The sequence below is a fragment of the Plectropomus leopardus genome, chromosome 9, assembly GCF_008729295.1.
Source record: "Plectropomus leopardus isolate mb chromosome 9, YSFRI_Pleo_2.0, whole genome shotgun sequence".
Lineage (NCBI taxonomy): Eukaryota > Metazoa > Chordata > Actinopteri > Perciformes > Serranidae > Plectropomus > Plectropomus leopardus.
In genome coordinates, this window is record NC_056471.1 from 17,636,740 (window position 1) to 17,663,513 (window position 26,774).

The 26,774-nt window shown below is 39.7% G+C and overlaps 2 protein-coding genes across 3 annotated transcripts in view; one reads left to right on the forward strand and one right to left on the reverse strand.

Moving 5' to 3' along the window:
* The first annotated feature begins 1,383 nt into the window (after window positions 1-1,383).
* LOC121948438 (T-cell leukemia homeobox protein 3-like) lies at window positions 1,384-4,998 on the forward strand. Its single transcript, XM_042493834.1, has 3 exons — window positions 1,384-2,001; window positions 2,987-3,224; window positions 4,031-4,998. Exons 1-3 carry the CDS (start codon window positions 1,575-1,577, stop codon window positions 4,212-4,214), a joined length of 849 nt encoding a protein of 282 aa, XP_042349768.1. The 5' UTR covers window positions 1,384-1,574; the 3' UTR covers window positions 4,215-4,998.
* Window positions 4,999-5,340: 342 nt separating this feature from the next.
* The window catches only part of LOC121947871 (Kv channel-interacting protein 1-like), a 49,795-nt gene continuing 28,361 nt past the window's right edge, over window positions 5,341-26,774 (reverse strand). For both annotated transcript variants that reach the window (XM_042493029.1, XM_042493030.1), the window contains 7 exons: window positions 11,842-11,966; window positions 10,165-10,234; window positions 9,394-9,464; window positions 9,184-9,291; window positions 8,504-8,608; window positions 7,979-8,041; window positions 5,341-6,825 (listed from right to left, as the gene is read on the reverse strand). In XM_042493029.1, coding sequence (XP_042348963.1) covers window positions 6,778-6,825; window positions 7,979-8,041; window positions 8,504-8,608; window positions 9,184-9,291; window positions 9,394-9,464; window positions 10,165-10,234; window positions 11,842-11,966 — 590 coding nt within the window. In that variant the 3' untranslated portion in view covers window positions 5,341-6,777. The remainder of the gene's footprint in view (window positions 6,826-7,978; window positions 8,042-8,503; window positions 8,609-9,183; window positions 9,292-9,393; window positions 9,465-10,164; window positions 10,235-11,841; window positions 11,967-26,774) is intronic.

Genomic DNA, 26,774 nt, shown 5'->3' on the forward strand with positions numbered 1-26,774 from the left:
TGAATCTGAGCGGTTAGCAGCTTCCACAGCCCGGACACTTTATCTGAAGTAGCCCATGGCCTTCCCTTGTCAGGTCATTTAATGTGGCACACTGGCTTCCAGGAACAAATAAGGCCACGTAATGCTTTCCCTTGTTCGATAGGTGCTGGTGATTCACTGACAATCGTCAATTAGGCTGCTGTCCTGTTATTTTAAAGAGAGACTCGATGGGTTTCCTGTGCGTAATTACGCACCGGGAAAATGACAATCCAGGCTTTATCTTTATTATTCTTAATTTATAAAAATGAAAGCTATTGTAATGATTATTGAGTTCGTGTTTTTCAGTGTTTTTTACATTATTTTGTCTATAACTCGAAAGTAAAGCATCATGAATTAACGTGAATGTGACTGCTCTACATTTGGTTATGATCCTTTAAGGCTTTAAATTCGACGCATTTGGGAATGCTATAAAAACACTGAATCATTTTTGGTTTCATCTTAAAAATCTAACATTTAGAAACAGTGAGATTTAATGCAAAGGTGCAGGCGTATGTCAAAGACGGAAAAAAATAACTCTCCAGGTTTGATTATAAGGCGTAGACAACGTCAAGGATTTTAATTAAAAGGAAGAGAAATTCAGATCGAGATTTCTCCCTTTTCGTCTCCTCTTTGTAAAACATCCATGATGAATAGTCTTCAGGTTATGACGCACTTCCTAATAGCTTTCAACCAGCTTTCGTGTAAACGTACTATTCATGTACATTTCACATGTGTCAAACGACACAGATTGAAGAGGAGACACGGGCAGCAAGAGGATAAATGATGCACGCTTTGTTTCTCGCCTGAAAAGTGAGCAGAGGCATCAATTCATCAGACCCTAAGGTGTGTAAGAAAGTTTTTCCATCTGATATTATCTGTAACCAAAACTTATAAAGTACTTCAAAGTGAAAATATGTATGAGGAGGAGCGGAACACTGACAGATGACTGACAAAACACCAGTCGGTTTAAACGATGAAATATCACATATTCATCACCAAAGAGAGCTGATCTTCGGTGATTTCTGGCGCGATGCTTTTTACAGAGGCCATATAAATTTCCATGAAGTTGTCGCTTGCTTCTTACTCTCAATAATAATGACAAAAACGACATCAAACAGTGACTCACTCAGAAGGCATGAATATGCCATATCTTGCCATATATATATAACAAGCTGACGCCCGTGGTTATGGGGAATCTTGTGCCAAATTGTGGGCCTACCCCCATTAACATTCAATCAGTCACTGTGGTGCCAGCCAATGAATGGTGGAGAGGGATGGAGGAGGACGGAGCTGCTAGACTGAGCGTTTTGACGCGCTGAGAGGAGGACAGAGCGTCACATCTCTCCAAACGCCCATCAAACTTTCACCACAGCCTGTAGAGAGGACCCAGTCCTCTGAAAGAGGCCTGTCTGTCAGAGACAACGAGGACACGCTGGATTCTGCTCAGCGATGGAGACACTACTGGCGATTACTTTTGGTTCAGTTTGACCCCGCTGAGATCCTCCTGAAAACATCTTGTTCAGTTCATTCGTCCTTTTAGCGACAAAGCGGCGGGGATGGAGCAAGCACCCAGCGCGCCGAGCCCTCCTCCAAAACCGGCCCATCACGAGCCCATCAGCTTCGGCATCGACCAGATCCTGGGAGCCGGTACGGAGCCAGAGAGCGGGCGCACGGCTGGAAGACAAAGTGGATCCGATTTAAGCAACGGGGACGGTTATTACAGTTTAGGAAGCCCGACCGGGGCCAGCGCGCCCTCATACACCGCGCTGTCCATCTCCCTCTCCGGTATAATACCTCCGGTGGAGGCTTCAGGTTCTTATGGGGAGAGCAGGAGTCTGGGCAGCCGGGGAGTGATCCGAGTCCCGGCACACAGACCCATGACAGCCCCGGGACCCCCGGCCCCCGTCCAGAGCGCTGTCCCCGGGTTTGGGGGACTGTGTTTCCCTTGGATAGGAAACAGATTCGCCAAGGACAGAATATCAGGTAGGCCAGCTGTTACACTAACGGGTTCCCTCATTCATATTTTATTATGTTTGTTGAAACATAAAATAACGTCTGTGCCAAACATTAGTAAAGGCTTCAATACAGCCAACTGAAATATTTTAACTTCAAATATTTAAATGGCTTAAACATGAAAACAACAACAGAACACAAGTTTAAAGTGTTTTTTTAAATAATGGAGTAAACTACATTTGCAGGTTATTATTAATCACATTGTGTCTGTGTTATTTACTTCTTTTTAGGAGTAAAATATTTCATTTAAAAGAAAGAGAAATGTACAATCACACAGCTACTTTTGTCTTTTCAGCTATTTTTTGTTTGTTTTTAAATAACCAAACAGCAACATCAGAGTCTGTCATAATTTACTGTTGTAGTAAAAAAAAAAAAAGAAGAAGAAGAAAAACTAAAAACGTTTTTTATAGGCTAAACTGGAGATAAATAAGAACAAGCCTACTGTCAAATGATTCACTTCCTAAATTATACAGAAAAGTAGTGTAATATAAAATGCATTATAGAACATAATAATTAAAGGTATTATGGGTTTTCTGTATTTAACACAAATAAAAGTAAGGATAAATTAACAGATGCCTTTTTATTAAAGGCCTATAATATAGTAGACTATGTAAAGACAAAATAGGCCAATAGGCCCACAGTCCTCTCTGTAATTAGCAGTGCGGATATTATCTGTTAAAGCTAAAACAACTTTAAAATGAGTATTCATTTATTTCTTTTATAATTGCATTGTTTCAAATTCTCGGCCAGACTCATCTCTCACAATAAATTTCATCTCTCATATTTCACACATGGCTTACACAGTCTAAATAGGGAATTGTTGTCAAACAGGGCAGATATCTGTGATATATGGCCTTGAATTTCCATACAGAGTGGGGAGTGAATTAGTCTGTTTGGTGCTGTAGAAAATCTCCTCATGCACTCACCGGTGTGTCTGTCTGCTCCCCGCCTGCAGCGGCTCTGGTGCCGTTCGCCGTTACGCGGCGGATAGGACACCCGTACCAGAACCGGACACCGCCCAAACGGAAAAAGCCCCGCACTTCCTTCTCCAGAGTTCAGATCTGCGAGCTGGAGAAACGTTTCCACCGGCAGAAATACCTGGCCAGCGCTGAGCGGGCCGCGCTGGCCAAGAGTCTGAAGATGACAGACGCACAGGTCAAAACGTGGTTCCAGAACCGCAGGACCAAGTGGAGGTTGGTATGAAATTTCGTGTTCAAGTCTGAGTACACGCATTTGTTAACGCGTTGCATCACACTTCACCAACCAGAAACTCACAATATCTCCTTTTTTTTCCGCGAAGAGTTGCATTTGTTTCGGGCTTCAAAACTTTCCTCGTCTTGCAGATGACCCCAAGCTCCATTTCCTGTGACATGACCCCGTCGACACGGAACAAAAAGCTACAGGCTACATATATAAAGCAATAAATACTATTTTTTTAATTTGGAAAAAATGCTGTAGTTTTAATAAAATCTTTTCTTTAAAAAAAAATAATCTTATTTTTCTCCTCCTGCAATTAAGTAGTAATATTAAATAATACGATTTTTTTAAATCTCCAAAATGTCGTTTTTAGCAATTAATAGGTTAGTCAATTAATGTGTTTTTTTTAATGATGCCAATAATTCATGCTTTAGACAAACATCCTTGTATCACTCATAGACATGGTTTTATTTTTTATTAAAAAACACTGCTGTTTTAAGGTTTTTTTATTAGTTCTCCAGGAAAATTTGTTATACGGACAGGAAATTCAGCAATCCAAAACTAGACGCCACAACAATACAGATTTAAAAGTGATTAAAACAAAATACATAAAAACAAGTATCATATAATATTAATATAGTATCAAAGTATTAGAGCTCCTATGTTTTATGCATCCAACGGGGATTTCCAGACTTGTAGCGTCTTTCTTGCTGTCCTTAAATTTCACATAACTTCACTCTTTGTTTATATATTCATGTTTTTATTAATGATTAATATATTTGTGTCTCCTGTCTTTTTCCAGGAGACAGACAGCCGAGGAGAGGGAGGCGGAGCGTCAGCAGGCCAATCGCCTCATCCTGCAGCTGCAGCAGTCCGCCCTCCAGAAGTCCCTCAGCGAATCAGCGGTGTCGGATCCACTGTGCGCCCATAACTCCTCCCTGTATGCCCTGCAGAACCTCCAGCCCTGGGCCGAGGAGAGGGAATAGAGACCATGCTGTCACCAACAAGCATCAGCTATTATCCCTGGGGGGATAAATCAATTAAATTAGGCCTACATGAGGACAGTGGGACTTACTTTGATCCATCCAATGGATAAAAAGAAAAAAGTTGGACCAGAAAAACTGAAGAATGGGTCACAGCCAGTTGAGTGGATGGTTGAGAAAATGGATGATGGTGAGTGATGAAAGAAAAACAGAACTTTCTTGGGATAAATCTTGCAACTCTATACTTGGGACTTTTTCAAATCCACAAAAAGGAAACAGAACTTGTCATAAAAATACTTGAGGGAGAAATGCACCCCGAACACTTGAAGCAGGCATTAATTCTCCACAGTGAGACATGATTTAGTGTTTTCTGAACCAACTCCTTACTCTGAAACACACTCTGAAACACTATGAAAGGGACAAACTCCGGCCATGTGAAGGCAAGGCATACAACCCAACAACTATACAACAGACTACTTGCAAAAACAATGTCTGTTTTATCAACATATACAAAAATATTTGTGCAAAAAAATTCAAATTGTTCTGGTGCTTAAATTATCTTCCAATCTCATTTATAAACGTACCCACACCAGCTACACTGCACCACCACGGCCACCTACTCATACACAGGTGTGGTGCACCACCTTAGCCCAAGAAAATGATGCCTAAGATGCTACATTGTGGGGAAGACATTCTTTTTTGTGCAGTAATAAAAGGAAATAGATGTCAGGATTAGAGGGGTGAGAAGGAAATATGGAAGAGGCTGTAAGGAGGGTAATAAAGGGAGTGATGCATGTTCAGTGATGGTGGTGACGTTTTTTTTCATATGCACATTATCATGCTTTATTTGTGTGTCCTTTGGGGCACAAATGTACAACTCCTTTTGTACTTCCATTGTATATGTGTAAATAACAATATAAACTGTTCTCGTGACTCTTTTTGCTCGTACTCTTCATGTTGCACCATAAAAATGATGAAGGTTTTAAAACACAATAATTATAAGCTATAAAAAAAGAAAGAAAAGCTATGGGGCAACAAGGTAAAAAGAAATAGCAGACGTGATTTAATTTTGTTTCTTGAAAAGTTTATTGATAAATATAATGATTTTATACAATATCTCAATACACACGTTATTTCATTCTGACAGTCTGTTTGTCTTCCTGTCTGTCAGTCGATCTGGAAGTATGTTTGGGTACGTTTGAGATGAGCTGCAACACATTTCTGCTTTTTTTTATTACACTATTGGTAGCACAGTGAGTGGGTGTGACAGTAAAGCATTTATTCATCTGTATTTATTCTTTTTTTGTCCTGCCTTTGTCTTGCCCTCAACACGATGGCTCTTGTTCGAAACATGGCTTCCATTCCTTCAGAATCAGTGAAAGGGTCTCTCTTGCCTTCCTTAATTTTCTCTCCACTTCTTCTAGCTCTCCTCTCCCGCCTCTCCTTCACAGTGAAAGGTTGGTCGCTCTGAGTCGACTTTTTTTTAACAGACAGAACTGACGACGACACTCTCCTCTCTGTTCAGCTGGACTGATTAGTGTCCGCAAGATTAATGCTTGTACATGCAAGAAAAATGACACTAATATTCTGGCAAACTTTACATCAGGACACCACACACACACACACACACACACACACACACACACACACACAGAAACACATGCACATCCCCTGTGTCACTCTGCATCTGTGTGCAACTCTTTATTTAACAATAAGCATCAGGTAGAATAATTAGATCCAATTTGACAGAAAGACAGACAGACAGTCAGAATCAGAAACACACAGACAAGACACGGATGATTCCACAGAAGAGGCCACAACAGTTAAATATCTACAGTCGAGTCGTTACGACACTAAAACACTGACTGACACCACTTGAACACACACAGTAGGTGTAAAGAGGACTGTTGCAAACTGTCACCGAATTCAGCTCTGCAAACCTTTACAGTCTGAAAACATGAGGCGGCTCTGTGAGATGCTAAGCCCAGGCATTCCCAAATGTATGCACATGTAGCTGAGTATATTGCCACCGAGTTCTTCACGGCACATATATGTTAAATATGCCGTATGGGCCTCTGTCTTGCATGCTTTACGATATTGCTCACGTTTGTTGTGTTGACATAGAAATTCATGATGAAAACAGCTATTTTTTTATCTCACTGCTGAGCTGCTTTTAGGATTTCCGGTCCTGCTTTGTAATGTTGTGCAATTAACACATTTCAGAAAAGCATCGTGAGTGAATCAGTATTTACACAATGCCATGAAACACACACTGTCCAAGGCGACGACAGCAACAAACGAAAGAGATGGAGACGAGGTAAATGGTTAAACGAGAGGTTTTAAGTCCATTTTCCAAAATAGGGGATGGTTTGTCGCCATGAATTTGTTACAACAAGACAGCTTCCATGAGGTTTTGTGGCAGCCGTCCCACACAAAGCGACAAGACCCATGTTTTGTTTCAGTCACAAGCCATCCATTTCTCTTGCATGTTGATCTCTTCTCCCGTGTTCTTTCTTCTCCTCTTTGTGCTTTCGGTCTTTTGCACCGTCTCCCTGTTCTTTCTTGTCTAGATGACATTTTCAAAGAGCTGTAGAGACCTCATGATGTTTTCATCCTGTAAAAAAGGAAAGATGGAAAATTAAAAAGCTGACTGCGAGGAGAAAGTCATCCAACAATCACCATTTAATTCAGTTTACTGGCCACTAGGGGGCAGTCAAAGCCTATAAAACGCTGGTCAGTGATCTCTCTGCAGACAAACAAACACATCCATGTAAAAGGTTGCAAAGACCATAATTAATAGCCAGTGTAGTGAGACCTGCAGCACAGGAAGACAAAATAATCTGAGGAAACAAGGCACTTTGAAAACAGTGAGTAAAACAGTGTGACTTTTGTTATAAAAAGGCACAATAGCGGTGTGCTCCAATACCCACACTAACATATTTTAGTATGCCCAAAAAAGACGTAGTATGCTTCAATACATGTATGTCAAATGCAGTATGCCAAAAATACCAGGGCATTCTCCTGCATCCAGCCACATTTTGCAGTACACAGGCCAGCATGCTTTTCTGACCCACAATGCTTTGCACCTCAGAAGATGCATCACATCAGTTAAGACAGATAACAGAGGCTGCAATGATGGATAAAAGTGCATTCATGTGTAAGTAAGTATTACATAGTTTTTTTAATTTGTGTGTATAGTATGTTGTGCATCAGACACTTAATTTCAGGCATTCTGGTGAATTTCTGTGCACCACTTTGTGCCTTTCTGTGTCAGTTTATGGTGTAGGAGGCCGGGGAGAAAAATGCACGCCTTCTAAATATTGAAAATGGCGTGTCCCCTGCATCCCCCTGGAATCTACAGCATGAATTTACATAAATTTTGCACTCGTGACTGTGACCGATACATAATCAAGAGGGTCAACGTACAAGGTGAAATGTTATGACTAAGTAGTATGTCCCAATTATATTCATACTCCATGCAACAATACATTTGTTGCACATTTAAGGGCAGCAGTAGTGCTAAATAAAAGCAGAAAGAAAAAGTATGTAGGTCTTTTTCTTTTTCACAGGAGACATTTTGTCACAGTAGAAAAAGCACAGGTGTTACTAATAACATTTACAGCGTCTCTGTTCTATAAATTGAATTCAGCCATCTTTAATTTTTATATTTACACATGCTTTTCTTCTGTGATATGTCAAAATGTTGAATGGATCCTCAGGATTACGCCAGAGAGAAAAGTAAACTTCAAGAAAAAAAAAAAGAGTACCTCTTGACAGGAGAGGATGAATTCATCCAAAGTGACCACACCGTCTCTGTTTTTGTCCATTTTCTGTTGAGCAAAACACACACTGTCAATTCATTTGTCAAAAATTTGTAAGACATCGATCAAAAACACAAATGTTTGCGTAAATAAATCAAGGCCCTACTAAAAAAATGTCACCTACTCTGTAAGATCACTGTCATCATGTCAACTTGATAACTGCTTTCTTACTCAGCGCTCTACTGCAGAAACACCACAGCACTTCTCATTATTACAGATTATCATCTACTAGTCAATGAGTCCAGCACCACGACATTGTTTTCTTTAATTTTTTTGTACTGTACATTTCATTAATTTGCTCTTAAGCCATGATGGATGTCACTGCTCATGCTAAATGCCTGTGTCTTTCCCTTGCTGTTCCTGCTTTCCCAAAATCTAAAGCAAGCGTTTGACTGATGCATCCTTGTTTGGTCAATCATCAATAGTTGTTGTGTTTTTTTTTCCTTCAATAAAGGACTAAGGTGCTGTTACCTGAAAGAAGGCATCCACATGCTGTTTGGGTGCGTCATTTTTCAAAACGGGGTAGGTGTACTTCCCCATCATGTCGTATATCGCTCTGACGATGTCGGTCATCTCCTACGAAATAGGCACAAAAAATATGACACGAAGTACGAAACTAACATAAAAATACAAACACAGCGTGCACATAACGACAAAAGCTTGTTTGCAATTGCGTGGCTATTATGACATGAGAGATTTAGATTGAGGGCAGGAAGTGATACAAATAAATAAAGTGCTGCATATACTGGGCAAACGGGAAATAGAGCAATGTGTCAACACAAAAGGTTAGTTGTCACAACACATTGTAATTGCAATAACATCTCAGGACATGTTTAACGCAACACTTTACTTTAGTTGACGCTGCTCCTTCAGACATAATAAGGGGGTTCTTGATCAAATTTTGGTGTCATTTTAAGTCTCTTTTTTACTTTCCCCTTTAATGTTCTACAATTTTTGGAACTCAAGAGTAGTTTTTTCCTGACTTGATTGATTGGAACAGCCGAAAACAGCACAAGTCGTAGGCATTTATGCAGTGTTGGTCGTCGTGGCCTTCACACGACGACCTCAACACGCTGATGTTTCATATCATATGTAAAAAAGCTACTGGAAAATAATGAGGTTTAGGCATACACACATTCACAAACACACACCTCTTTGTTGATGTATCCGTCTCTGTTGATATCGTAAAGGTTGAAGGTCCACTGCAGCTTCTCAGTGATGGAGCCGCGCAGCAGGATGGACAGAGCTGTTACAAAGTCCTGATGGAGATGAAGAGGACAAAGTGAAATAGTGACAAAGGAGAACTTATTTGGAAATAAATAAACAAGAATATTATAATTTTAACATTAAATTGAGTAAACCTCAAACTTTATGGAGCCGCTATGTGCTGTGTCAAATGCGTTGAACAGGTAGTGTGCGTAGGTGCTGGCATCTGCAGGAAGAAGAAGAAAACGCTTGTTGGTGGTGATTCGTATCATTAGGATTATATTGATACTGATATTGATAGTGATACTGCTTATCGATAACAATAGTTATTGTTACTGTAATTGATACTGTTTTCTTAATTTGAAAAAACAAACATGACTTGAAAAGATGCAGAACAGTTTTAACACTTAATTTAATAATTACTTCTTTTTTTTCAGGTATAACCATTTAAATTGTTTCCTGAGTTTCCTGTAGATATAATGATGAAGAGCAATTTCCACAAATTTCTGGATGTGATGTGCCTTAAAGCTGCTTCATAACCAGAAGCTAAACTTAAACAATATTATAAAATTACCAAAGTACTATAGTCCTCCAGCTTCTCTGAACTTTACAGAAATAGATAACAGATAAAATAACTTTAAAAAATATGTTCATGAAGCAAGATCATAGCAATGCACAACATACTTTATTAATATCTAATAAATACAAGCCACTGTTACAAATAAATGCATAAATTACACATGCAATTTACGCATTTAAGCATATTTACATATATATTACCGTCCTTTTTGGTGCACACTGATATTTTTGTGCTGACCAGTCATGAACCACCACTTTCAATAAATCCCTACGTGTCAGTGCAGTGGCTGGAAACAATACAGATGCAGGTTCAGACTCAAACAGCTCAACACTTAATTTCTCTTTACCTCCATGTGGGAAGAACTGGGAGTATATTTGCTTGAAAGTTTCCTCATTTACAACGCCACTTGGACACTCCTAAAACAGAGAGGCAGAAAAAGAGAGTGAGGAGGAGGAGAAGAGACATGAACTGCAGATATCAACCTGATTGAGGGATGGGTCACATAGAGACTGATTGAGAGTTGATTGAGAAGCAGAAAGTGTTGGAAGAAGAATTAAAGGGTAACACAAAGTTGATGAGAGACTGGTTCTTGATTGAACTTCTTAATGATAGTTTTAAATTTTATCAGTGTGTACTTTATTGTTGTCTAAAATCACCAAAAGTAGACTGCAGTTGCAAATTCTGACTGTCTGTCCAAGGTGTCACTAATGAGTCCAGCTTTTACAAACATCTTTGATTTAGTTGTAAATTGGCAGACAAACATTAAACCGTCTTTCCAGTCCTGGATGACATCTGTGTGTGTGTGTCTGTGTGTGTGCATGCGTGCTTGCGTGCGTGCACGTGCAGGCCGGGGAAAATCAGTCAAAATGGTTGCTTTGATAAGATATCTCAATGTTTTAAAATTTTCATACATCATGGTTTTTTTATGTTCACTAAAAGGAATATCAGTCAAAGTGGTGGTTTATTAATTCTAATTCTGGCTCATTTTATCTTGTAAAAGTGAAAAAGAAAGAGCTATTTCAAACAAGATCCACATAGAATTAACATTAACAGTTAAACAGACAAAAAAAAATGAAGACAACCAAAAATACACAAGTATAGTGGTAGCTAAGCCTCAACCCAATGTATTTGTTCTTGTAATGAAATCTGATTATATTTGGCAATATATTTACATCACAACTTTACAGAATGTTCTATCATCTATTGCTACAGTGAAACAATATGAATATCTATGAGGAGGTTATTTTGGATGAAAGTTAATTTATTCTCTAATAACTTACATTGGAGAGATACACAAAATGACACTGCGGACAGCTCCTGTTGCTGAAATCAAGTTACTTAAATCATTCACAAGAGAAAAATTACATTGAACAAAATCGTATGTCTTGTACTTCAAACTTAAGTGTTCATCAAAGCATCATTTAACCAAAAAATAGATCTAGATTTTGTTTTAGAAGCACCAGTTGCAGTTTTTGTTTTGCAGTGCTTATTGACTGACAGCTGACAGTTTAGAGAGAGCCATGATACCTAATGAATCTATCATCGTGTCTGATCCCTCCATGTCTGTCCAAACTTTTAACCCGTACAGTATAATGGGGTTGTTGTAGATCTAAGATGCATTACTACAAAAGCCACTGAGGGATTCAAGTTGCTTAAAAAATATTGTTTTATTCAAAAATGAATAAATTAATATTCAAATACAATTCAGAATTATTGGGTGAAGTGTTATTTATTCTTTGAACTTAATCTCCAGTTTTTCTTGCTCATTAGAAATTCTTTTTTCTAATTTAGTTTTTATTTTTCACACACATTATTACAAATCTATGAAATAATATGTGAGGATGTGGTAAGAACATGTAATGGCTTAGACACAAACACCACACCCAAAGGACATACAAAAGGTCAAATGTAAACATACAAAATCACCAGTGCATTTGAGAGACTAGTGTCCAAATAAAATAAAACTATGTAAAAATAAAAATATATTTCAATTCCCTTGAAGTGAATGTGTACAGTCACTTACATTCTTGAAGCCCCTGTAAAGCACTTGGAGCTCTCGTTTGCTGAAGTTGGTTTGAGCTTCTAGCTGGTCGAGGCCCTCCGGTCGATGGCACACCATGGTCATCTCCAAGTCATCATCAGCTTTATCTGAAAAAAACAAAGAAATATTCCTCAACATGAACAACATACAACGAAAAAATGAGAAAGCAAAAGAAAGGATGGGTAGTAATATACAAAAGAACCAAGAGGGGATACAGCGTTGCAGTGACGTCAAGTTTGAAATATTTGAAATATCTGTTTCACCAGGAAAGGCAGAAATAATAAGACTCTTATTTTCAAAAGGGAAGGAGGGGAGAGAATGAGAGGTAGAGGTCAGTCTAACAGCTCCATGTTCCTCCTCTCACTGGCCCCGTCATTAACAACTCATTGCTCTCCTCGCCGGAGGGGAGGGGAGAGAGGACAAACCACTGACTCTGAGAAAAATACACACACACACACACACACACACAGAGAGGTTTATAGTGCCTTAAGTTCAACATGACAGTATATCAGCACATTTGTCTACACCTTTGTATGAGCATCTACATACTCCCTGAAGCCATCTACAATGAAATAATTATGTATAATATTATTACTGTGCATAATTTAATAGAAATAGTCATAAAAATTCTGAATATGATGAAGTGGCCATAATGTGCAGCAGTAAAATGCCAGACAAAAAAAAGGGTGATTAAGTAATAAGACGGTGCATTTTATGAACGCCGTTTCAGAATAATGTCTGTCTGATGGTCCGTCACTGACCTGCCCGAACCTGTCCAGCTGTGTTTGCTTGATTGTGGATTATATGAGAAGTTATCATCTTCCCCTGCTTCATTATAGTTTGTTAAAACTCATAAAACAATATGAATGTATTGGACATTTAGACATTAGTGTTTCCATCTACACAGCTGCCTATACAGAATTCCCATTCAAAGTACTGAACAGTGATCAAGACAATTTTCTCTTTACTTTTTGCATTAACATGTAAATTAGGGTCATCAGTAAACTGATTATTACCGTAATATAAGAGGATTTAAACAGACAGTTGTTTGAATAGGAGCTGGTACAGTCATAGTGTCTGCTGCAGATACAATGACTGAGCTAAAGCATTTTTAAGGTCTCCTGTTCTGCTTTAATGAAGTGTCACAGAGTGCAGTGTTCACACTGTCCTTGGCACTCCAGATTTTGAAACATCAACACTCTTGAAATAGAAACATTTTTATCTGTGTGGCAAGGCCATTAGTGCTTTGTAAAGCTTCATTACACCAATACTTCTTCAGCTCTGTTCTCTCAGAGAATCATGGGCAGCAGGTCGGCATTTTTACTGTGCCAGGCCAAGAAGATTTCATCTCACTGCAGAATGAAACCTCAGTCAACAGTCCAGTGTTCCCATTTCAGCAGACTTTTCCTGTAAATAATAATGTGGAGGAACCGCAACTGTGATTTAAGAGCAAAAATGGTTTAAATTTATTACTTGTACATGTTGATATGATTAAATTGCAAAACAACATGCAACTTTTTAAACTGTTACAGCCTCATAAAAAACAATAATATTTTATGTTATCCAGCAAGAGCTTATTACACCATGCCCATTAATTTTCGACATTATGGGTGCATCATGACTTTGTATAACTTCTGCTGAGTTGCTGTGCAGACTCTCTTTATATAGCTCCTTTCCTCTACCATGCACACACACACACACACACACACACACACACACACACACACACACACACACACGTATGCACGCACACTCTCTCACACCCCCTGAAGGCCACTCGTTTCATCACTCAGGCAGTTCAGTGTTTCTCAGTGTCACATTAGGATGGAGGTTCACACTCATGACTCAAGGTGAGATTATTCACATCTAATTCCCACCCAGTGGTGTTCAGGTATAGCCCACTGTATACTGCATAATCACACTAACACACACACAGACTCATACCAAAAAAAGTGTATACACACACATTCTCATAAATGCATTCAAAATACAGATCCTGGTTTGGTTCTCTTACATACTGCACACTGTGGAATAAACATCACAACTACAGTAACCTCACACAGTATATGAGGCATGCATGTATAGAGTTAAAGAATATGCACTCCTCTGATAAACTTTACTGCAACTCGATTGTGCATGTTAACGTCTAGTTGATGGCACCTGCATAGTCACTGTCACACTTCATGCTCAGACAGTCCAGTCTCAAAGTACAATGTATAGTTACACCAATCACTTGAACGTTTTTTGAATGAGCTTTGTGTTTTTTAATAGCATTCGTAGGGCTGCAGTACTAAGCTCCTTTGATTTACACAGCATGTATAATCATGTAGAGCAAATACAGCATATTACAGGTCTGAGGCGAGAGCGCTGCACGTTATTCAGAATTAATTACACAGCTTGGTGGAATACTTGATTCTGATTGATCAATCACGGCATCCAACAGTCTGTTCTTTCTGAATAGTAGACTGCTGCTGTATGCAGTTATGAATTTAATGGTCTTTTTTCTGTGAGGTGGGGTATTGTTGTAAAATCAATATTTTGTGACAAATTAGTGACTTCTTTAGTAATTACCCACGTAATAAGTCGGATCATATACAACATGCAGATCAATATCGCAAAATAAACTCAAACTCAAACTGGATGATGCAGGACCCAGACTGTAGATGTTCCTGACATACTAACTTAAAGACCTTTGCAGCAAATGTGTTATTTTGGTGCCATTTCAATAAAACTGACTTGACCTTTCAGGTTCAGTGAGCATTTGGATTTAATAGAGTTTTCATTCAGTCAAGTTTTCTAGATAGTAAACGACGCGGTCGTCATCACAGCAGGACAAGGACATTTCAGTGTGTACAAAAATAAGACATATGTGCATGTAGTGCTTAATATCACGCCAATTTTGAGCAAATACCATGAAAATGAAATTGTGGCGATAATGATAGGGTAGAACACTGAGTTTTGATGAATAATCATCAGTAAAGTAAACAACAAAGTTGGTTAAGGCAAATAATAACAGCTAGGACAGACTGGTAAAAAAAAGACACCACTTTACTGTATTGCAGCCTATAAAACCAGGAAAAGACAATGCGATACGACAATACACAAAATCTGAGACGATATCTAGTCCCTTATCATTTTATCAATATCCTATCAATATATTGCCAAGCTCTATGTAGATACATTTAAAAAAGCATGTGAAATTATGTAATAAATACAACACTATCAAATGAATATGAAGAATACAAATAGCTGTGTTTCCATACATTAAATCAATATCACTGCAGAAAGTATCTAAACATGTTGACATACAAGATTTGTTAATTAAAAGCTGTGGAAAACATCCCTGCAAGTTGTGATAAGCACACAAGTGATAAAAAATGGTTTGTATTGATATTTTCTTTCCTCTTTTATCTTTGATATCAATTCGTTGTAGCTGTGTTAAGCTCGGTTTTTGCATATTGGATGATATAAAACATTGCTGTAAAAGCAATGTTTACAGAGAATTGCAGCAGAATTATTATCAGTACTAAAAAAAATTAAGAGACAGCCGGCCATAGGAGATTTAGGATATCAAAAGCAGCAGAGAAAAGAAATATAAAAGCCCTCTACAGTAAGCAGGCATTAAAGGCAATAGTTAAGAATTCATTAAAGTGCACGCAGTTAAGAGTGTAAACTGTGTGCAGCTTCTAATATTTACATCTGAGTGATCTAAATCCCACATATCCAACATTCACATATAAATAATACAAATATTTTCTTTAATTATTACTGAAATAACTTGCTCACAGGCAGACTGTGAAAACACAACCTCCTTCACACTTTGCTGGCTGTGTGCGTGTTGGATCACAGTGATAGCAGTGGTAGTACTGACTCACCCTCGACAGTGATGACTCCCAGTAGATGCAGCATTTTGACGGCCCCACAGCACAACAGAATGATGGCTATAGTGTGCAAACTATTCTCACTCTGCTCCTCTTTTTCCATTTTAATTTACTTCTTTCTGTCTCCAACTCAACTTATTACTTACGTTTAAATTCTTGGACTTTTATCATGCAGAAATATACCGCATTAAATTGCAACTAAACTTTTAAACTTGCCACAGCTTTTCTACCAACTCTGACTACAGTTGCAGACTGTTCCTCTTCCTCTCTCTCATTGAACTTTCTATCCATCCTGCCTTCTCCTACTGTGAGATCAGCACTCATTCGCCTCTCTCTATCTCTGTCTTTTTATCCCCCTGTCTCTCCACTCCCTGGGGCATCTCCCTCTCTTTTACTGACCTTCACTCCATCCCACTAACTCTCTCCCTCCCCCTCCTCCGTCCCCCCACAGTCACTGTGTCCTTCACTCTTGGGGAGCGAGGCTCTAACTTGAGGGTCCGACCTGAGAGCACTGTAACAATGATAAACTCACCTTCTGCTGTACGCACGCATGTGTTTGTTTAGTGACTGTGCACGTGTGTGTGTGTGTGTGTGTTTGTGTGGGAGCAGATCAGCACTTGATTAATCAGCCCCATTAAGACACACGGTCCTCCCCAAACAACAGAAGGCTTAATTTACTGCAAAGTGACTTTTCTACCTGAACATGCCTGAGTCCCTTTAAATGACTTACTGTACAAAGTAAACAACACTTTATCTAAATCTGTAATTATGAAGATGCCCAGCGAGACGACACGAGCCATCCCTGTTTCACTGAGATGTTTTATGTGTTTACATCATAAATTCAAAAAAGTTCAAACAGCCGTTTTTAAAAATGGTCCAAAATATAGGCTGTACAGTAAGCCAAAAAATAAATAGCAATTATTTTTGACAGATATTGCAACGAGTCAAGATTTTAGTGGGTAATGGTATTTTTTTGCTGTTAGTTTTCACTAAAAATATAAAAATGATCCTGATGTGATTTTATTCGGGTCTCTCTCAAACAAACATGTTTCCATACATCTGGAATATGATTTAAAGGCCGGGGGATGTCTGCAGCACTATAATATTTCATTTCTAATAGTTTGTTGTGACACATTTTACCTTTATCAAAAATTGCAGCTCCTGGTTTTTGGATATTGCACTTGGTCGTATTAAGATTTTGATTTAAAAAAATGGATTAATTATGCAGCCAGAATTAAAAGTGTAATAAATAAGATGTTAAAACGATAATACTGAATCTAGAGTTTCGTCAAGGGGCATAACCATAGTATTATGGGTAACAGCCAACATAGATGCAGAGGAAAAAAGAAGTGCCCCAAAATAACCTCATTCTGTACAAGGTCCAAGAGGCACAGATGGTAGTTGTCTTTCATTTGTTTCATATTTGTGTTTGGTTGTTGTTTATTACAAAAATATGTTCGAGCTTGAATACCTTGAATAAATGGTTGGGGACTTCTAAACTAGTTTCTCAAATATATTTTAATTGTACTATTATTTCCACTTGCCATTTGTCTCATATTACTTCAGTGTATCTTACCTATTTGAACAATGTTTGGACTGATAGATTAAATGACTTGGGACCATTTAGTAGTTAGGCTAATTTTATTTTAAGGGTCTTTGGGTAGTTTTGGGTTTAAAATCTTACTGTGAAATACATGTGCTTTCTTTCTTTTCCTAAAATCTAGACAACATTTTAGTTAACACATTCTTAAATGTGCTTAGTGTCCCTAGTCTCAACCTTCAGATAGCTTATCAAAGTATCACATTTTACATCTCCATTGTGTCTTATGAATCGTACTTGTATTTTAACTATGTTTTAAGAATAAACTAAACTGAGATCAATGTGCCTTTACGTGGAGAATGTGATGAGTTTTTGGTGATTTTATTACATTTCTGTTGTGCTACATGTTTGGGCTTATTTATTAAGAGACGCTTGAGAGAATTAGTATGAATAAAGATGCATATTTAAAACACTGTATGTCTTTTATCTTCCTGTGGTCGTCACAGTAGCTGCTGCAAAAGAGAGAGAAAGACTAAATACATCTTCAAAAGACATCTTAATGATGCATGGCCGTTATTTAATTGGACCCGTGTAGCTATTATCCTATTTGTATTGTGATATTTCTGATTGAGACGAGTATACATCCTGCTATAACCTGAGAGTACCAGCAGGGGACAGCAGTAACTAACAGAGGACACCAGTGTGCACCAACGCTTCTCACAAGGATGTGTTGTACATGTCATTACATGTGTTACTTCACATTTAGCTGACATGTTCAGTCAAATCATGATAAACGTTTAGAAGATCAGTGCAAAATGTCTTCTTTGTTGAATAAAATGCGCTATGATGTTAAAATATAAAGCATGATGTGATGAAATAAACATGGAGTATTCTCTGAAGCATCTCTGCACTGCGACCAGCTGGCACTCATTCATAGTCTTAATGTGAATGTAAAATAAGGAGCTGTGATTGCCCAACGAGCTGAAGTGTAGCCGCTGACTCGCAGGCTGCAGGGGGCTCGGCTGTACCAAGAGGTTTCCCACAGAGTTGCCGATTGAAGGTTTGCTTTATTTACTGTTCTGGGATTAAAGCAGCAGTGCTGGGTAAAATTAAATTTATTGGCAAGAGTAGCGTTTAATTTAATTTGCTCGACATTTAAAAGATGCTCAGTAGTGTAAAACATCACTTGTTAAGGATGATTAAGTGTATATTGTGTTCATTCACATAATCAGCCCTCAGCTGTCTCTCACTGTGACCAATCAGCAACGTTTCTGTCATGGTGTAACACACAGACACAGTGAAGGAGAAAGCCTCTTGACACAGTTTATCACGCTTACACTTTTCCCCTGTGCTGTAGGATGCTACAACAAATATTAAAGGAAACGTGATGTTACATTTACCTCCGCTATTCGGCTCCATTGATACATTTCTCTGCTTGTCAACAGGATGATGGCAAAACTACTGGCCTGATTTACATAAAACTTGGTGGAAGGGTGTAGCATGGACCAAGTAAGGTACCCATGAACTTTGAGAGTGGATCCTAAACCTGGTGCAGATACACAAATTATTTTTCACTTTGCAATATACTAGAGCCTGACCGATAATGGCCTCTCATAGATATATTGGTGTACATGTTGTCCAGTACATACCAATATATAAGGGTTTTTTAGAGAACAAAAATTAATGCTCTAATTAATTAATGTCCTATATCGCATCTTCTATAACAAGACAAGGCATCTGGCCATGGCAGAGGTCTGCGCTCTCTGAGTGCCCTTCTAGTTCCTGAAAGCACCTTTCAGACATAGCAAAACTGTTTGATGTGGCCTGAGTAGTTACAAACAAAGCCCCTGTCAAAAAAACATGTGAATTTATCACATAATAATAGTGATAAAACTTCATCAATATCATATGTTTCATACAAAAAGATTCACCACAATGTGCAGTCATTACAGTTATTAAATATTCAAATATAGGCCTACACATAAAAAGACAGACGATAGAAATAGTAGCATTCAAGACAAAGCAGAGGTGACACGTGAAAACCACTTCACGTGACTAGTTCACACATTCTGTAGGCAGGTGCCGGTTTCGAAAAAATGACATGAAAAAGGTATAAATCATATGTGAAAATTTAAATTTCACATAACATGTTAAAGACATTTTATCGGTGACAAATTCAAATATACAAAATCTTATGTGATAACATGAATTTCACATGTATTTTCTTTTTAGAATCAAAGTGTGAGTGGCAGTGAGGGATCAGCTGAAAAATAAATGTGATCAGGTCGTTGCTGCTCTGGACAGAGCAGTTTGACTTTCAAACAAAACTGTTAATAACAGTCACTTCAAAGTGAGGCTCCAGCTTAGGGGCCCCCGGACCCACTGGGCCTGAGCCAGTTCAGTAATCCATTCATGGATATTAGGGAGTGGATGATTCGCTCCTGCTGCCAGTCCAAGTGCACATAAAGTGCTCTGTTTTTCTAGTTTTAAATAGTGAATAATTTTACCCTGACTGCAGCGTTAGACACTTCTGTAAGCAAAGGTCTGACTGCAAGGAAACATCTTTAAAAGGGTGACATTAACATTTATAAGTGGCAGTGTATAATTAAGTTCTTGTAGGGTATAATCAACAGTGGTGCAAAGTGCACATTTACTCAAGTACTGTATTCAAGTACAAACTTTAGGTACTTCCATTTTAAGACACTTAACTCTTCTACTCCACTACAATTCAGAGAGAAATACTGTATTTTTCATTCCACTACATTTGTCTATCAGCTTTAGTTAGTTTGCAGGGTTAGATTATCAACACAAAATATGAAAAAACGTATAAATGATGATGGATTATTATGGGTTAGGAGTATTAAAAATATTTGAAATTAGCCAAACATTAACCAGCTGCAATACCAAAACAAGTGTACACATGAATGAAATAAATCTGTACTTTTACTTAAGGACGGGGCTCCTACATATTGGGGCAAGTGGGATTTAATCCCTTTCAGACTTTTTAAATGACATTTGGAAAGAAATTTAAGACCAGTTTTTCAGTAGCCAATACTGAAGGGAGAAAAACATGTATCGACATTAATTACTTAAGATTAGGGGGGATTTTATTTTTCAATTATTTATTGTAACAGAAAACATGACTCTTTGGTGATGTTAATGTAAGAGGCCTTCTGTAAATTAGTTTTTAATGTTACACAATTATTTTGGGCTTTTTCAATGCAATGTCAGAAAAAATACTATTAAAATCCCACCTCTAATGTCTAAGCATTTTTGTGACATTTGAAAGATAGAGACATTTTAATGCAAATGAAGGCCTTATTTTTAGATGAATGAATTCAATGCCTTTCTAAGACTTTTTAAGGATCTGCTGGAACCCTGTAAGTAACATTTTGAACAAGTAAAAGATCTGAGTGCTTCTTTCTCCACTGATTAAAATACCTAAAGCTGTTAACTTCGTAGGTTAGGAAAACCGCTATAAAATCAACCTTCACAGCAGCCTCTAGAGCCTCACTTCAATCTGTTACTCGAGTTAGTCTAAGACATGGAGTTTGACAAAACCCTGAACCCATTTCTTTCAGAGCTTGTTTGGAGTATTAAGCGGTGACCTGAACTGTCAGCAACGAAAAGACTGCCTGTCACTCTCCCCAGCCAGCACCCTGTCACACAAAAATACCTCTTACATCAGCACACACACACACACACACACTTCCCCCAGCCCAGGAACAGGATTTAACTCCTTGCTGTCCTCCAAATACTGCTGGCTCTTATATACAGTGTTAGCTCTCATTTCTCCTCCCTCTCCTACTTTCTTCTGTTGCCCACTGAATCCTCCTTTCTTTCTCCTGCCAAACTCTGGTCTGACTCTGCCACTCTATCTCTGCAACGCTCTCTCTTTCTTTCTCGTACAGAGTTCTGTAATCCTTGCCAGAGAGTGTGTCATTTACATAATCTGAATTAGCCTAATCTGCCGTCCTGGCGGCGATGGAGAGGGCTCGCTCTCACTGGCCTCTTTAACGGGGAAGAGTGCTCTCCAAGAAAGTAGCAGCTCTACTGGCTGTGGGCTTGCTGGTGGTACGCAAGAAGTAACTTAAAAATAGATCTGCGCTGCAACAGTGCAATTTACGCCGTGCAAAATCGGCACAACATAATCATGTTCCTCGGCGTGAATTTAAGCTCCCATTCTGAGACGCATTGTTTTTCACAGTAAAGTCAGTGGACACGGGGGCCAGTCCCTGAGTGGCCTTGCAGTGGTTCACTGAAAGTGCAACGGCTCACTCTGCGCACACAAACACTTGGACGTGTAGCGCGCCAATGCATCCAGCCGCACACTCTCAAACAAGACAAGCATGAGCATATTATTTCAGGGGTTGCAGATAAAATAATAAGCACCCGTGTGCAGAAAATAATATACACTCCTATGCTTGCATGCCCACACAAACACACATCTGTTTGCTTACTAACCCTCAGCCTGTGACTAAAGTGCTGGAGGGTGTTTGCAGTGTTGTGTTTGAATGTAAAGCTACACACACGCACGCACGCACGCAGGCACGCAGGCACGCAGGCACGCACGCACGCACGCACACACACACACACACACACACACACACACACACACACACACAGAGAAATCCACCTGATGTCACTTCTTAAAATGTGAGTATTTCACTGCTGATTATTGTTTGGGAACAGTGAGTCAAATACAGCCCATTTACACATACACACACACACCTAGCAGCATGCCAATATTGATCTTTGAGTAAATACATGTCTAGACTCAAACACTGCACAAATACACAGAGGCACACACACACACACACACACACACACACACTCTGCTGAATGCCAAGAGAGGAAAATGACGAGATGACTTAATAAGCACTCACACCAGCTAATGGGAGCGTGGGTGATGGAGAAAGGGAGCAAATGAGAGAAAGAATGGAGGCATAAAGGAGAGAGCAAAAAAGGTATGGAGATGAGGGTGCCAGGAGCAGATTGTGGTGGCAGCATTTGAGAGGGTGTTGGGGGAAAATTAGAAGTAAAGATAAAGAGAAACAAGCGTGCAGGAGGTGTGGGAGAGAGAAGAGTGGGGGAACAACAGGGAGAGGAGAAAGCAGCAGGGTAAAACAGAAAGATGTGAAAAAACAAATGGAGGAGAAGGTTGCAGGGTGGTGAGGGAGGAAGCAGAAAGCACAAAGAAAGCAAGATAAGAGAGGGAAGCAGAGGAGTGACGGAAAGGAGACAGGGAGAAGATTGAGACAACATAGCTGCAGGGGAGTAAGTGAGGAAGATGGAGATACAGGGGCTGAAGAAAAAGGACTGAAAAATTCACCAGGGAGGGGTAAATAATGCCAGATGAGAATGTCACTGCTGAGATGAGTTGTCAGGGGCCACCACGGCAGATGTGAGGGGAAATAACACAGACAACAGGTGGTAGAAAAGTACAGACAAAGAGAGGCTGTCAGGAAACACTTGACAGAAAATAAAGCAAGTTGAGAGAACAACAAGCAGCCTTGATGAAAACAGACAGAACAGACATGAAAAAATTCAAGAAGGCGCAGGATGCAAACACGGCGAGGTGTTTTTTTCCCTCTTCAGAGCTCAGTGATGAGCCCGCGCTCAGAGGATCAATCATGTAGGAATCTAATCTCGCAATATTACAGCCGTGCACCGTCTTCCCCTCTCAGTGTCACTGTCAGTGTCACGATCCCGGATAACAAGTTATCTGCAGCGCCACAGAATAGGCGGCTGCACACGTACAAGCCCCCGCTGCACTAATCCTGCATACAGCCAACGTGTTCGAGCGGCAGAGGGAGAGAGCACTACAACACAACACCAGAATTACAAACAACCTCCAAATAGCTCCGGCTCCCATTCTTTCATGTGTTTCGCAGGGAAACTGTGGAGGCAAATAGGCTTGTTTTTCATTTGCAGGTCGAGTCACACGTTTCCAGTGAATCTACAATCACCTCATTATTCAAAATAGCAACAAATTTACGCCTTGCCTTTTTAACACCCATGGGGGAAGGTGTTTGTTTGAGCCTGTGGAGTGAGAAAAAAAAAGGAAGGCTTATTCAAAGGATGAAATGAGCCATATGCACTCACTTGGAAAATGTCCTGTATGGTCTAATTTGCACTGAAACACCGATAATAGTCTGCCTCGACAAATAAAGTTGAAATGACTGCACACAAGTAATAGTGGATATTTTCACTCTGGCACTGGTCTCCTGCTCAGCTTGCCCATTCATGGAGCAGCCAGTTCGGATTTGTTAGATTTATAAAAATGAGGTTTACAGGCTTTTATTAGAATGAGTAATGAGGGAGTCCAACATTTCACACAGGCAACAGGTCTCCATTAAAAAAAGATCATCTGCATATTTGCATCTCTCACTTCTCTTTCACATGGCCTTGACTTACTTAGGAATACCCCAATCTCATCAACCCCCCCCACCGCCATCAACCACCCTCCCACCCCAAAACTGACATCTATTGTTGCCATGGCTACCGTGCTTCCAAGGTAACAGCAAGACGAAAAAGCAGTGTGTGAGCAGAGTGACAAATACCTTCGACATGTGTGTGTTTACCAGCGTCCATGCCCACATCTGCGCACACAGACAGACAGACAGAGTGACGCACGCACACGCACACACACACACACACACACACACACACACACAGAGAGAGAGAGTCAAAGAAGCCATCTCTCACTCTCCGTTGTCAGAAAAGGTAAGCTCAGCAACAATCACATGGCTGCACACCGTCACACTCAAACTTTGTTGTAGAATAAAAAGATGCTCCTTTTCCTCTGGGAACACCTGTTGGTCTCTCTCTCTCTCTCTCTCTCTCTCTCTCACACACACACACACACACACACACACACACACACACACACTTCAAACCACATACCCTCTTTCTTTCACTGCATCTTCACTGAAACACCAGCAGTTATTAATCTCTGGTCTGCAGCTTGTGTGCGTGCGCTGTATAATTGTGCTGGAGTGTGTGTGTGTGTGTGTGTCTTTAAGACAGACAAACTGTTAAAAGTTTCCCTCTCCATATTGTGTTCATATATGTGTTTATGCACATGCATGTGTATGTGTGTCTGTGTGTGTGTTCCCTCACCCCTGGATGGCCTCCTCGGTTTGGTCTGCATGGTCAGCGTACCCACCACAGCCCCCATGTTTGCCGTCGTCGTCGTGGAAACAGGCGCGTCTCTATGCTGGAGTCTGTATCTCTTTTTGTCACGTGTCTGGACGGCTCGAACGCACGCACGCACACTTCTTCGCCCTCGTTCCTCTCTCTCATCCTCCTCTCCCTCCCTCCCTCTCTCCTCCTCCTCTATCAATGGCTGCTGTTGGCAGAAACCCCTCTCTATCATCCCTCCTTTCACGCTTTCTCACTCCATCTCGATGGCGCTCCTCCTCTCTCTCTCTCTCCCTTTTTTCCTCCCAACACTCTCCCACTTTCTCTCCCTTCCTCTAATATTCTTGTTTTTCATTAGGGGCTTTAGCCTCAATCCCTCCCTCTATCTCACTCTATCTCCCTCCCACCTACACCCGCAAGCCAAGAGCCAAGCGGAGCATCAGTGATTCAGTTTGAAATCGCCAGGATGTTGATTCACGAAATCATAAATTAATATGAGTGTACCCATTGATTTGTAAATGATAACACTCGGTGAATCACTCGGAGGAGAGAAAAACAACAAACATGCCCTGTTACATTTCACACCTAAACGCATCTGCTTCCTCCTGTGATGTCGGACAAATATGCAAAGAGATACAGCCTGAAATATTGATTTGAGAGGTAAATATGAATTATGGAGTGGAGGGAAAACATGTGCATGTGACAAAAATTATGAAGAGCCCCGTACATCACCTCTGTTTTCCCTCAACATCACGGTTTGTTCATGAAAAGGCCACTTCAATCCATCAACACCTCCGCTCACTCCATCCATCATTCCTGTTCGTCCATCCATAATGCCCCCAACAAACACACACACACGTGAACAGGGGATGGATAAAGGGATGGAGAGAGTGTGTGTGAGTGGTGGCAGATTGGCTTCCAGGGCAGGAAGCAAGTAAAGAAGGAGCGACGGGCAGGAGTGCGGAACAGAGGGAAAAGGCTTAAAGTCAAGGATGTGAGAGGAGAGAGAGATTAAAAGCAGGAAAAGGCAGGGGATGAGAAGAATGAGATATTTAATAGCGTAGAAATAGAGGGATCAAGACAAGTGTCAGATAATACTGCAGGAGTGTGTGCTCCTGCCTGTGAGAGCTGCACACACGCCAGATGAAATCACATTTTAATTAAAGCCCGATCAATACAAACGAGGTATAGGGTCTTACTTGATGAAAGTACAAAGACACAAATTCAAAGACAGTTACAGATGAGTAACAATGCACAACGGGCAAACACAGCACGCACAAAACTCGGGGATGCAGTGGTAGAAGGATTAAAAGTTTCAACATCGCACTTATCTTACTAATCCAATATAGTTGGTTATAAAGTCCTCTACAGTCTACGCCTAAAGTCATGAAAACATAGTTTTCAATCACACGTGTGAACACTGATGTTACAGTTAGTTTTGTGACAGATGTGTGTCCTGATGTTTCAACCATTTTTCCCCTGTTAAAGGTTTTGGGGAGTTATTCCCTGTCCACTGTGAGCGTCCAGGGACAGACGGATGTCATATGTTGTAAAGCCCTCCAAGATTAATTGTGATTTAAGATATTGGACTTTGTAGATCGAACTGAAACTGAATGAATTGAAATGAGTATTTCTACAGCCCTTTGGAGCGTGCCTTGTGATTAGCCTACAACAAACTTTGACTTGACTAATCTGTAAAGCACTTTGGGTTTCCTTCGGTTATTAAATGTGCTATATAAACAAGTTTGTCTTGCTTTGCTTACAATTCTACCCCCTCATGTAAAATTAAAAAAGCATCTCTTAACATAATGTAGTCCAGCACTGCAGTGCCTTAACTATGATCTCGATAATGAATAGATGACTAAATTTACCAAAAATGAAAACAAATACTGAACTTTATAAACTCTCTAAAGGGTTAATGTCAAAACTGTTGTACTGAATTTTAAGCTAATTTTTGTAGTATATGTGTACTTAATAAAGGTGCCAGTGACATAATCATATAACGGGATTCTAATAAACTAATGCATGACTCAGAGAGAAGCAGAGCATCATCACACTGAGCCGCAGTAAACACGACTTTAGTCTCATGGCGGAGACGTTTAGTTGTGCGACTGTGGTGTAATTTGTCTATAGTCTAACATTAGCTTTTTACCTCTGCCGATTACATTTAGGCTTCAAACATCATAAAAGTGGTGTTCATTTGTAAAGATTATCTCACTGAAAAATACTACTGCATCAAAAACATTTGTTTATCAAAAAGCTCATTTTTTCTGCAATAATCTAAAATTCAATGAAAAAAATCTCATTGGCTCTTTGACCTGAGAGCCAGGGTGAAGCTAACTTCCTCGTCA

Coding starts and splice junctions, on each gene's coding strand:
- LOC121948438 (XM_042493834.1), top strand. CDS start 1,575: ATGGAGCAAGCACCCAGCGCGCCGAGCCCTCCTCCAAAACCGGCCCAT. Junction 2,002..2,986: donor CGCCAAGGACAGAATATCAG/GTAGGCCAGCTG, acceptor CCCCGCCTGCAG/CGGCTCTGGTGCCGTTCGCC. Junction 3,225..4,030: donor AACCGCAGGACCAAGTGGAG/GTTGGTATGAAA, acceptor GTCTTTTTCCAG/GAGACAGACAGCCGAGGAGA.